Source organism: Sceloporus occidentalis, unplaced genomic scaffold (assembly GCF_023333645.1).
Source record: "Sceloporus occidentalis isolate IW3139 unplaced genomic scaffold, rSceOcc1.0.p SCAF_43, whole genome shotgun sequence".
In the NCBI taxonomy this organism is placed as follows: domain Eukaryota; kingdom Metazoa; phylum Chordata; class Lepidosauria; order Squamata; family Phrynosomatidae; genus Sceloporus; species Sceloporus occidentalis.
The window spans coordinates 4,411,231-4,424,201 of NW_028317023.1; the positions used below are offsets into that span (position 1 = coordinate 4,411,231).

Here is a 12,971-nt window from a genome sequence, read left to right on the forward strand (position 1 = left end):
AGACAGAACAGCGGAACGTAATATGGGGCAGAATAATTCTTGTCTCTAAGGAGTAATTACTAAAAGAGGAGAGAAACAGATCTGTGCACTTTTAGGTAGTTTTTCCATACTAAACTCAACACGTCGGGAGCAATTCTGGTGCAAATATTAACAGGGTTATATAGATCCAATCACATTTGTTCTGCTGACTTAAAAATTTAATTCCAAAATAGCTGTATGAACACACATCTTAAGATTCTACGCCCAGCTGGAGAAAAGTAAGTAGCAAGGATACGCAAGCTCCGATGCTCTCACTAAAAACTAAGATTTCTAAATCATGCTCAACAGGCCCATATAAAAAATAAGAGAAAATGTCATTACAAACCAATCACATTGAAGGAAAAAAAATTTAAAAGTTTATATTGAAACACTGATGCAGCAGTAAAAAATAAAAAAAAAATTATTATTTAGGTTTGATTTTGTAGAACCTCTCCTTCATGGAGCAGCAAAACTAATTTTTTTCTGGAAAATCAGTGATAAAACAGTGCTTGCATGAATGAGTATCTAAAAACTGTTCTGAAGGCATGACCAATTGAGCCTTTAATTGCAAACTTTCACAAGCTCGTACACTTTCATTTTTTTTTTTAAAAAACAGGAGATAAGCACAATAGGAAAAGAAAATAAATAGAAAAAATAAATAAAAACCTAAACTGAACATACAAACCTAGCCTGCAGCTTTACAATTTTGTAATACATTTTTGACAGAAACGGATTTCATTGCTTTTTTTTTTCTGGAAAAATTTAATATTACGTTAGCATAAAACAATAGTGTTTCGCAAAATCACAATTGTTAAAAGAAAAAACCAAAATCTTCCCCAAAAAATTGCTATTGTAAAAAACAACAACAAATTTTGCACTTAGGTGCAGCGTTTCATGTGCTCTAAAACATATTCTGGGAAATGTAGACTGCATACTTGTAAGCCGTCCAGCTTGCAAGGCATTCTGGGATATTCGTCCTCTTTCCATTTGTTCTCCTCGGGATCAAATGTTAAGATTGAGTCACTGTAGTGACCATTATAACAAAGGCCACCAAGCACCATGATTTGTTTGTCCAAGACGGCCACTCCGTGACCACTCCTGCCGATCGGCATGGATGCCAGAATCGTCCACTGATCCAAGTCTGGATCGTAAACTTCCGTTGAAGGGCAGCCTTGGGATTCAAAAGATGCCCTTAAAATGACACACACTCCACCAAATACATACAGTTTTCCATTGTAGGAGATCATTTTATGAAAACATCTAGCATAGTTCATCTTGCATTTGTTCTCCCAGCAGTTTGTGAGCACCTGCGTTCTCCTGGTCCTCTGCTCCACAGTACCCTCTTTGCTTGGGTCAAAGACGCACACCTGCTTGGATGTAGACGATGAGGTAATCCCTCCAGTGATAAACAACTTATTGTTTAGAACAGTGCCCTCATGTCCATATTTATTGACAGGGTATGGATCCACAAATTCCCATTTGTTTTCTATTATATCATAACGTTCAGTGGAATAAAAAGTTTCATCTCGCGTCCTCCCAGCCACAGCATATATGTATCTCCCGATGACGCCTACAGCAAACTCTGAGCGTGGCACAGACATGTCTGATAATCGCATCCAGCTGTTTTGCCGGGGATCATATCTAAACACTTTGGAAGAGGCATGGAATTCTCCATCAGGCCCCAACTCCTCACCTCCAAGCAAAAAGACGAAATTGTTGACAATGGCAAGACAGTCAGGTCGGAGAGGTACCAGAGGACCCTCTAGTTCCCACCAAATGCGTGGCTTGTGCAATAGAAGGATCTTACTATTGACCATGCTGTGACCTATCATGCCCCTGAAAACAGCAGTCTGAGGTTTGGCCGAGCGAATACAGTTTGATTTCATCTCCATCAGAGGCTGCTCGCTGACATTATGGAAGTAGTTTAGGGCTTGCTCTACCTCATGTCGCAGTTGGCGTGAGTACCGATAAAATTCAGATGTCTTCACCTGTGAAAATAATGAAGAAACACAAATAGGTAAATCTGAATTATCTGACACAAAGAAACCAAAGTTCAGCGGAATAATGTACTAACATAAGGAAGTACCGTATTTGCTCGATTATAAGACGACCCTGATTATAAGACGACCCCCCAAAATCTGAATATTAACTTAGGAAAAAAAGAAAAAGCCTGAATATAAGACGACCCTAAAGGAAAAAAGTTTTACCAGTAAATGTTAATTCATGTAAACTATTTTTTTTAATAAAAGCTATGATTGAGAAAAATATTTTTTTTGTTTTTATTTCTTGTATTTTCCAGCCTGTCCCCCAGTTACGCACATCTGCCCCCAGGCTTGCCACACCAATATGGCACTGTGGCCCATGATATGCCTTTTAACCCTCTATATGCCACTGTGCCCCATGGTATGCCTTTTGACCCCCTATGTGCCACTCTGCCTCCAGAAATGCCTTATACCCCTATATGCCACTCTGCCTCCAGAAATGCCTTATACCCCTATATCCCATTCTGGCATTTAGGGGGTTAAAATGCATATTATGGGGCAGAGTGGCATATAGGGAGGTATAAGGCATTTCAGGAGGCAGAGTGGCATTAAGGGAGTTAAAAGGCATTGTATAGAGCACTCTGCCTCCAGAAATGCCTTATACCCCTATATGCCACTCTGGCATTTAGGGGGTTAAAATGCATATTATGGGGCAGAGTGGCATATAGGTGTATAAGGCATTTCAGGAGGCAGAGTGCTCTATTAAACACACACACACACACACACACACACACACACACACCCTATACCCCCATTTAACTAACACACACACACACTCTCCCCTCCCCTCTCAGCCCTCTCTTACCGGTGCTTCCAGCCGGGGCAGCGGGTTGACGTCGCCTTCTGCTGCAGCCGGAAGGAGGTGGAGTTGGCAGCGGGGGTTTGTATCCGTCCGTCGCGTATACTTTCCCCGGCTGTCAGAGATCAGAGTTCCCCGCACCGGTGCGGGGAACTCTGATCTCTGACAGTCGGGGAAGGTTTGCGCGACGGACGCAGACAACCCCCGCTGCTAGCCACACCTCCTTCCGGCTGCAGCGGACGTTGTCTACGCGGATCGCGTAGACGTCAACCCGCTGCCCCGGCAATACAGCAGGAAGCACCGGTAAGTGTGTGTATGATGGGGGGGGGGGTGAGACAGGAGGATCCAGGTCCCCTGCAGCGGTGCGGGGGATCTGGATCTTAGTCTCCTAATCAGACTCTATTTGAGGTCTGATTAGAAGACGACCCCGATTAGAAGACGAGGGGTATTTTTCAGAGCATTTGCTCTGAAAAAAACCTCGTCTTATAATCGAGCAAATACGGTATTAGAAAGAAAAAAGAAAAAAAAAAAGGCACAAATGTATCGAATGTGAAAGTTTTATATTCCAGACACAAAAAAAAACAATTAAACTGGTTTAATAATGATTTGATTTTTTATTTTTTTTTAGCTACACCTGGCTAGTTTCACCGAACCACAGGGGAAGAGTGTATAAAAGCAATATGTTTCCAATCCTGTATCAAGACCCGAGGTAAACTTCTGAAATATACACCAGCCATGCCTCATAGAGGCCTATTTGAACTGATTTACCCTGCCAGTTTACTCAACACAGCCTTTCCTGTTTGCCCAGAACTTCAGTGTTAATCTATACAAATGTAATTATAAATGAAGTTACCCAACAGTGACACAGTACCCCAAGTGCTCCAGAACTGGACATACATGGTTTGTTTAGAAGGCTAATCAAAAAGTAGATAGCTGTATGTAATGTAGATGTGAAGGCGTAATCAGATCGCTGATTACTGCAAGGTTTGATAAACCCCATAATGCTAGGTCATCATGGCATTTAGGAATTGCTTCCCGGTATCAAAGGATTAACCTATTAACACAACCAGCTCTAAAGAGAAAAAAGAAAGAAAAAAAAATAAATAAAAAGTCTCACACTCCCAAAAACTGACTTTCCCGCTGCCTGGAGACGGGCACGTTACGTAACCACGCAGTAGAAACACGTATCAAGCCCTTATTTAATGCGTGTATTAAAAACTTACCTTCCGAAAATGGACAACCAGAAAGCACAAAGGGTCAGCGTAAGCTGTGAAAAAACTGAATTCTTAAAAGTGTAGAGGCTTTAATGTAATGCAAAATGGGGATGAACAGTATATTAATTCTATAAGGTTGCCCAAAGAGGGTGTAGGGACTAGGAACTTGCCTAGATTTTATCTTTCTTCTAATTTAACACGTCTGCTTGGACACATTTTACTGACAGCGATTTAAAAGTTCAGTTGCATTGTTCATTTTCTTTTTTACCCACTTCGTTGGGTACCTCTTCATCTAGGTGAGGAGGGCAAGAACACTCCCCAGTCAACTGTTGCTAAATTGTGTTTTTCATTAGCACATAGATTTAGGAAAACATGGACCAACTATCTCACACATTATGTAATTTATCATACAGAAGCTGTATTCTGTAGAACTGAAGATGGATCTATCCTACCGCTCTCAAACAGCAGCCCAAGACGTACCAAAAACCCCCCCAAAAAACTAGACTTAAAAGAACAGCAGACGTGTATATATATATATATATATATAATCTAGAAAAATGTATAGCATAAGTTTCTGTAACTCAAATTGTTATGTTATGCACTACTCGTTATGTGCCGTTTACCCATTGTACAGTATATGACAGCGCTATATAACACAAATAAGGTGAAATTGTGGTACAAAGTAAAAAAGGTATTGCAATCACCATTTCAATCAGTGGAACTTGCTTAATCTTCACACTCCGTCTTGATCTAGTACCTTATTATAACCCCCTCTCTTACCATCGCTCCATAACTTTTATCATTTATCAAATAAAATAGAAAATATCACACAATATCAGTTATTAGCCACATTGCATCATTCAAATGCATTCTCTTTTTTATCTCATGATTATGTTTAAATGCTAAATGCTCCCTTAGACACTTACATCACTATAGATCGATGTTCATACAAATGACCCAATGCAGTGATATTACACAAAGTCATAATCCCACTCATACAGAGAATGCAAACAAGACCATATGGAGGTGCTTAAAACACATTTAAAAAAATAATGATCAGATGAATTAAATTCTTATTTATATTTCATTACCTTTTTGCAGCAGCAGTTGTAGTTTTAAATACTGTTGTGCAGTGCTGAGCACAGTGAGGGCAGTGTGTGTGTGTGGGGGGGGGGGCAGGCACAACCCATCGACAAGCATACCCTTACTCAGTATTCAGTCGCCGACCATGAGCCTCATATTATTTTACTGCGAGCCCGCGCTTGTATGCTGTAACTGTTACACCAGACTATAGTATGGTCAGCAAACGTCTCACATGACAGTCAAGGCTAGATTCCATTAGAAGAAACCAACTTGGGTCCGACAGATGACTGTCTCCATACCATTGCATAAAGCATAGATCAAATTATCCGCTAAGCACCCATACATTTGACAGTTTTATTAAATTACTTTGTCTTGGAGGAGATACCTGTGATTGAAATGCTAAATGCCATGAGTGCCACTCCTCTTGGAACGCTTAAAAGGACAGACAAAATATATTTTGATCTGATTCACAAAAACAAAACCCCCAAAAGAACCACATTTTATTAAATTTAAACAGGAGCATACATTAAAACGTGAGACTAAACGCAAAATCCAGATCCTTCACCCCACAGGTCGTTTTAGAACCTTCAGGCTAAACGATTTATTTCCACAACATAGCACACATGAATCCAACTTGTGGTTCTCTTTCTCATTAGGAGAAATAAAGAATTGTCTAAAGCAATCAGAAGTGTTGTCTTGGAGGGGGAGCATCATCATTAATTAACCATCAGTGTCCGAGCTTACCATAGACATCATAAGCCTTGATGTAAAACCCCACGCCAGTACATTCAAGAACTCAATAGAAGATGATCCTAGTTGGGTTGTTGGTCTCAGTAGAAGACCTCTGACCTTGGCTAGGACTGACATATTGGCTGTTTCCAAACGCACATATATATATTTCAAATGCATTGACAGCTTCTCTAAGTTGCTGAACTGGGAAAAGAATTGGGGGACACTGACAACTTGGAGGAGGACTCAAAGCAAGACACCCGAGCTACACAGACAATACCAGGCATGCCGAGCACACCTCGGGGTACACTCAAAATCCCCAAATCATAGCTACCTGGAATAGCAGCTAAAGATGTCGTAACATAGGAAGTTTTATTTTTGAAACTGTATTTTTAATGATACTGTGGTGTGTAGAATAGGCTCAGGCGCGACGGACTGCGAGACCCACAGAATAGATGCCTTGACAAAGCTTTAGCAGCCAATCTACATCAGTAAAATCGCATGAAAGTACGCAAAGGGACATTTCAAATAAGTCTCGGACCATCAACTTTTTGCATATACCGTAAAAAGCGCTACCTGTGTTAATCAACCTCTGTCCTCCATTCAAAGAGGAGCCCTGCATAAAAGAACTAAGAGGTTAGGTGACGGGGAACGTACTGAGTAAATCAAAGTTTCAGACGCATATTACAATGACCACTGAGGAGCTTAAGTAAATATTAATGGAAAACCACAAATATCACATTAGCTGAGAAAATCTCAATATTAAGAGATCAGACTGCTTTTAATAACAGCAACAAGAATATTTACAATAAGGCATGTGTTTATTTAGTCACAAATAGATGGTTCTTCTTAGCTCCTGAGTTCTATCCTACCAAGTCTAAGAATCTTACCTATTGAGGTAGTGATGCCCTAGCTAAATGTTGAGTCCTGTCTAGTGCTTTCAAACTCACCAACCTTCTCATAGACATTGGATGGAGTCATCAAACAAAACCTGACGTTCTGAATGATGGAATCAGTGTGCCTCCAGCGCCTCCTATCATGCCGCAGCCAGGCCTGAACAGCTTCGTATAGCTCTATCTCAGGGAATCGACTCAGGCGGTCACTGTCCAAGTAGCTCTTGAGCTTCTCAAAGCTAAGGTACGCTAGAAATTCAGGCCTGGCCATGAGTGGCACAAAATTCTCCAGCAAGAAGGCATCTAGCTTTTCTCTCACTCCTTCTACATCCACACTGAAATCATCCAGCAGTCTCATGATCTCCGCACAGTTTTCCAAACAAATTTTAGCCATGAGGAAGGAGCAGCAGAATTTGACTACCTCTGTGAGCTGTACGTACATGGCTGCTTGCAAAATCTCATGGACAGTTGCCATGCTCAGATCAATGTTCCCATAGTACATGAATTGCAGAACATGACTGAAGCCCGTTGCGGTCAATCCCTTCAGGTAGATCTTATCCTGATCACGTTCTCGCATGTCAGCTGTAAACATGATGCGGAAGTAGTCGCTCTGAGTAGCCAGCAGAGCCTTGTGTGCTTGGAACTGGTGATCCTCTATCACAAGGGTAACATCGACCAAGAGGCCCTCTTCGTACAGTGCCCTGAACCCAGCAGAGACACTGCTATCATGGGTTGAAGAAGAATACCCTTCCACGTCCCCAGCCATGAATTACCTAAGAGAAAAACAGGGGCAATTGTCTGTCAAGACGCAGATAACATGGTTCCATGTTTTATCCATAAACTGCATTAATATGAAACATGAACCCAGTTGATTTTCAGCTTCCATGTTCATACACACATACAATACATTGCACACATAGCAAAAGGCCTTGGTAGATATACACTGTATTTATATAGCATCGGCAGATTCCCCAGCCCTTATACAACAGGGAAAATATAAGGGACAGTAACGTTAAAATATACTGATGGAGAATTACAAGAGGGCCCTGATCTTGTGAGCTTACAATCTAATAACACCTTTAGTACAACAGGGCTTTTTAATCAGAGAGTCCTGTGTTTTAAATGACACATTATGTACAGTAACTGACACGTACCACAATTACTTTTTTCCCTTTGGTTACATCATATGAATATGTTTTGTGGACCCTTTAGGTCATCACGATAAAAAATTACAAGAAGCTTAACCAATAGCCCTAAAACGATATTTTTAATGCCAACTTGGATTATTTTAATTGGGGGAGATGCTCAGTTTAATAAGAGCCAAGGTTTCTATCACAGTGATGATTGGCATGGAGTGAGGTGGGTACACGGCCTGCAGGGATGTAGATATGAGTAATGGCTAAGAGGAGAGCGCACACTACCTACCTCGCAGCAAATGCACAGAGGCGGCACCAGCAGGTCCTGCAGACAGCCGTGGATGAAACATCCGGCCTTATCTAAACCGACTTCCCAGCTCTCTGTGTACAATCACCGTGACCAAGCCCGTATCTATTCTTCCCCTCCTCCTCCTTCACATCACAGCCCGATCCCGTTATCTATCCGCCCATTTAGCACAACAGCAACACACACACCTTACTACCTGCAGCGATTACTCTAACTACCGGCCACACCCCCATACGCTCCCCGATACGTCACGGCGCTGGTTGTTTTCATTGGTTGCAGACATTCACACAAACACCTGATTCGTTGTTTTCTTAAATCACACCCCACCTTTTCCGTTGCGGCCCAGCGTTTGCCACGCCTAAACGTAGGCTTCAATTCCCTTAAGTAAGATGTCCGACTCGGTTATTTTGTTTGGTCGCGTGCTCACATGGCTTAGAACTCTGCAATGATTGGTCGGTGGGGAAATACATTTCTTAGTTGTCAGAGGGCCTCATGGCTATGTGTATGCGGAATTGGGAGGTTTCGTTTTCTTCTCTTCCTAATTATGAGAATTTTATCATATGCAGTCATTAAATCAATAGAGAACAGATAGCAGTTATAATATTAAAATAATTATATATTAATAATTACTGATTACAGTAGTTATACCACAATTAACCCCTTAAGGCCCGGTGGGTTTTTATAACTTAAGGACCATTGTAATTTTTAACCGTATGTTTGTTGAACCATGATTCCCTTTTTGCATATTTGATGAACCCGTGCAAATTTTACATAATTTTGTTTAGGAGAAGTAGGGCCTCTATTAAAATTGAAAGGGACCATGCAGCTATCATATGATTTGAAGCACATACGATCGGCGTGGTCAAGGCTGCCAAATGCATGCCAAATGTGGCATTTTAGCCCCAAATGCATGCTAAATGCGGCACTTTAGCACAGACGCCTGATCAGCAGCTGCAGCCCGCAGACTAATTGGGAGATCATGATCTCCCTCTAGTCGGCTCAACATGAGGGAGCGCGAGGTCTGTCACTTCAGCTTTACTGCTCCCTAATACCGGTAATTACCCGGTAATAACAGCTGAGCTGGCAGTTATTTTTCATTCTTTAATATTAGCCCCTGCTGCCTATATATATATATAAATATTAGACCCTGCTGCCGATATATAGAAATATTACACCCTGCTTCCGATATATATTAATATTAGCCCTTGCTGCGGATATATACTTATATTATACCCTGCTGCCGATATATATTAATATTAGACCCTGCTGCCAGTATATATAAATATTAAACCCTGCTGCCAATATATAAATATTAGCCCCTGCTGCCAAAACATATATAAATATTTGCCCCTGCTGCCAATATATATATAAATATTTGCCCCTGCTGCTAATATATATATAAATATTAGACCCTGTTGCCAATATATTTTATGGTGAAAAAATTGGACCCTACCCAAGCATTTCCTTGGGCCACGCTCAAGGCTCCCTTGCCTGCAATCACTCCCTACTACACCAAAAAATATATATTTGCCACACTGACTGCAGATCAGGGGAAGACAGTGAGAGTCAGTTCTTCTGACTGCACCGTGACATTGAGAGGTCCTCTCCCCTGTAATCATCCCTGTCCCCTCATTCACTAAATCATACCGCCCTTTTACTTACACCCTGTAGTTCAGGTATAGATCAAATAAACAACACATGGAAACAGCACATGCAACTGAATAAGACAGAAAAAAACCCTTGTATTTGCAGGTATACATAAATAATGTATGGAAACATAGCATTGCAGGTATAAACCAACAGAACACACAAACCCAGCATTGCAGGTATAGATCAACTGGAAATCACATATAAACTTAGCACTGAAGGTATAGATCAAATAAACAACACATGGAAACAGAACTCCAGGTATTGATCAATTGAATAAGACATACAAATCCTATATTTGCAGGTAAACATAAATAATGTATGGAAACATAGCAGATACAGATCCACAGAATGACACAAAACCCAGCTTTGCAGGTATATATGAATTGGAATTCACATAGAAACTCTGCATTAAAGGTATAGATAAAACCCCCTAAATTACAGGCATAGATCACAGGTCGCACACCCCAAAGCAAACCCTGGCGTCCACATTGCACACATAGAACCCGACCAGCACCCAAATTACACACACATAGGATGTACTGGAATACTGTGTACAGCACTGGGCACCAGTGTACAAGAAAGATATAGTGGAGCTGGAGAGGGTTCAAAGACGGGCAACCAGAGTAATAAGGGCTACAGTAAACAGAAAGATTATCAGAATTAGGCTTATTTAGTTTGGAAAAAAGACGGTTTAGGGGGAACTTAATAACTATGTATAAATATATAAGGAGGCAGTACAGAGATCACTCCCAGGACCTATTTATACCCAGGGCTGTATCTATAACAAGGGGACATCCTCTACGGCTGGAGGAAAGAAGGTTTCTACACCAGCACAGACTGGGGTTCTTTACAGTAAGAGCGGTGAGATTATGGAACTCTTTGCCAAAGGAAGTGGTAATGGTAAACTCAATAAAAGAGTTCAAAAGGAGCCTGGACGTGTTTCTTGAAAGCAATAATATTATATAAAGTTATGGATATTAGATTAATAGGAACAGAACGTTGATCCAGGGATTTATTCTGATGTCCCCATCTTTGTCCCCTAAACACGCTACCTGTACCATCTTTGCTTTTTTGACAAATACAATAATACACCTATGATTCACACAAACACTTTTACAGTCACTCACTTTCATTCACACAATCGTTTATTCTTTCAGACAAATGATTTACACATATTCATTAATGCATCCACACATTAATCCATTCATTCTCTCTCTCTGACTCTTTATTTCAATATTCTTGCCACCCTTCTTTCTTCCTATATACCTTCTCCCCCTATCTACCCTGTCTCATTCCCTTCCCCCTCTCCCTCGCTATCTACCCCCTCTCCCCCCTATCTACCCACTCTCCCTCCCTATCTACCGTATCTACCCCCTCCCCTTTGAAGTTCACTTACCTTGTCCTTGTTGAAGTCCAGCGGTGGGATCGCGAGGCCTCTGCCTCCCTGTTCTGCCGCGGTGTGCACGGCTTCACTGTTGAGTGCCGGTATATGACGTCAGCATGAAATGCCGGCACCGCGACCAAGGCAGAGGCCTCGCGGAGAAGAGTGAGAGGCGCCGAACGGTTTCTGAAAACTTATTCCTCAGCGACCGTTCACCGCCTCTCTCCTCCGCGTCTATTAAAAAAAAAAAAAAAGACGGCGTTTCAATTGGTGGGGCACAGCATGCTGTAGGGGGGCCATGGGCCCCTCTGCCAACGCCACTGCAGTGTACATGTATATGTGTGTGTAAAGGCAGTGTACATGTGTGTGTGAGGGCGGTGTACGTGTATATGTATATGTGTGTGTAAGGGCAGTGTATGTGTAAATGTGTGTTTATGGGCAGGTGTGTGTAAAGATAGTGTGTTGGGCTCCTGGGAGGGAGGCTAACATTAGCCTTTTTTAATAAAAAATAAAAAAAATCTCTGCTGCTGTGGACTAATCTCCCAAGGATTCTCAGCCAGCATTATGGTGGACACCTGGCTGGCTGAGAATCATGGGAATTTTAGTTCACAGCTAGCATCTGCAGCTTTACTGTTGCTGCACTTCCCATGATGCTCAGCCAGCATCATGGAAGTAGTATGTCTGGCTGAGCATCATGGGAATTCAATTCAATGCGTCGGTTATTTTTTAACATGCACTGTAGAAGCATTAAAACGAAGGGTACAAAAAATAAAAAACAGCTCTGTCCTTAGAGGGTTAAAGTAGTAAGGAACATGTTTGTCTATATGTACATTGTATTACTGAGCATATATTTGTTCAGCGTTAGAAAATGGCAATGAATACAGGCTCATAGCAGAACTTTAAGTGGTAGAACAACTTATTCCTTCAGGCCCTGCTCCTTCCTCTTCATAATCTTAGTCACGATAGTAAGATTGTTTTTAACTCCCCTACTTCATCATTTTATTATTATTATTATACTTTATTTATAAAGTGCCGACAGATTCCGCAGCACTGTACAAAGAAGATAATGTTGGACAACGACAAGTACAATGCAGCAATTGACATACAGATACAAGAGGAATCATATGTTATGAAGGGCCAAGCGATTAGAGGCTGTGCTGCTGGCTCTGTGTAACAGATATTTAAATCAGTTTCCATTCCCATTAAATTTTGCTTTATGTAGGCCTAGCTGGAGAAACCTGCCGTTGTTGGCCCTTCATGATGAATAGTGAAGCGAGGGAGCTGAAACCACAGCTCTCCTGCAAAGAGTTGTGTGGGGGTATGTGTATTATATTATGTCATATTACATCATAAGTATCGGGTGAATGTGTTTGACAGAGCAGGACGTCACATTAGGATGACATCCTTTCTTAAAATTGTTGTGTCACTGGACTCACTTTTGCCCCCCCTCCTAGGGTAGGACTTTCTACTGGTCCATGTTGTGAGAAGCATAACCTGAACACACTCAAGAAACTCCCTCACAAGCGTGACTCGTACAATGAAGTCCTAAACAGGAGGACTACTAGGGCCTGCTATTAAGTTTGATTGACTGCCCCAAGACACTACAAAGGTTAATAGCCATCAGGGCCGGACTGGCCCACCGGGATACCGGGAAATTTCCCGGTGGGCCGGCAGATTCATAGGCCGGGCGGCTGCCCGAAATCTAATCTAAACGGCCGG

At 41.6% G+C, this 12,971-nt stretch overlaps 1 protein-coding gene across 1 annotated transcript; it reads right to left on the reverse strand.

The window, feature by feature from the left end:
• Positions 1-896: 896 nt before the first annotated feature.
• On the reverse strand, positions 897-7,544 carry LOC149289738 (kelch-like protein 15). The gene is made up of 2 exons (XM_089490340.1): positions 6,840-7,544; positions 897-2,006 (listed from the first exon to the last, which is right to left on the reverse strand). The coding sequence occupies exons 1-2, from the start codon at positions 7,542-7,544 to the stop codon at positions 897-899; spliced, it is 1,815 nt and encodes a 604-aa protein (XP_089346466.1).
• Positions 7,545-12,971: the final 5,427 nt, after the last annotated feature.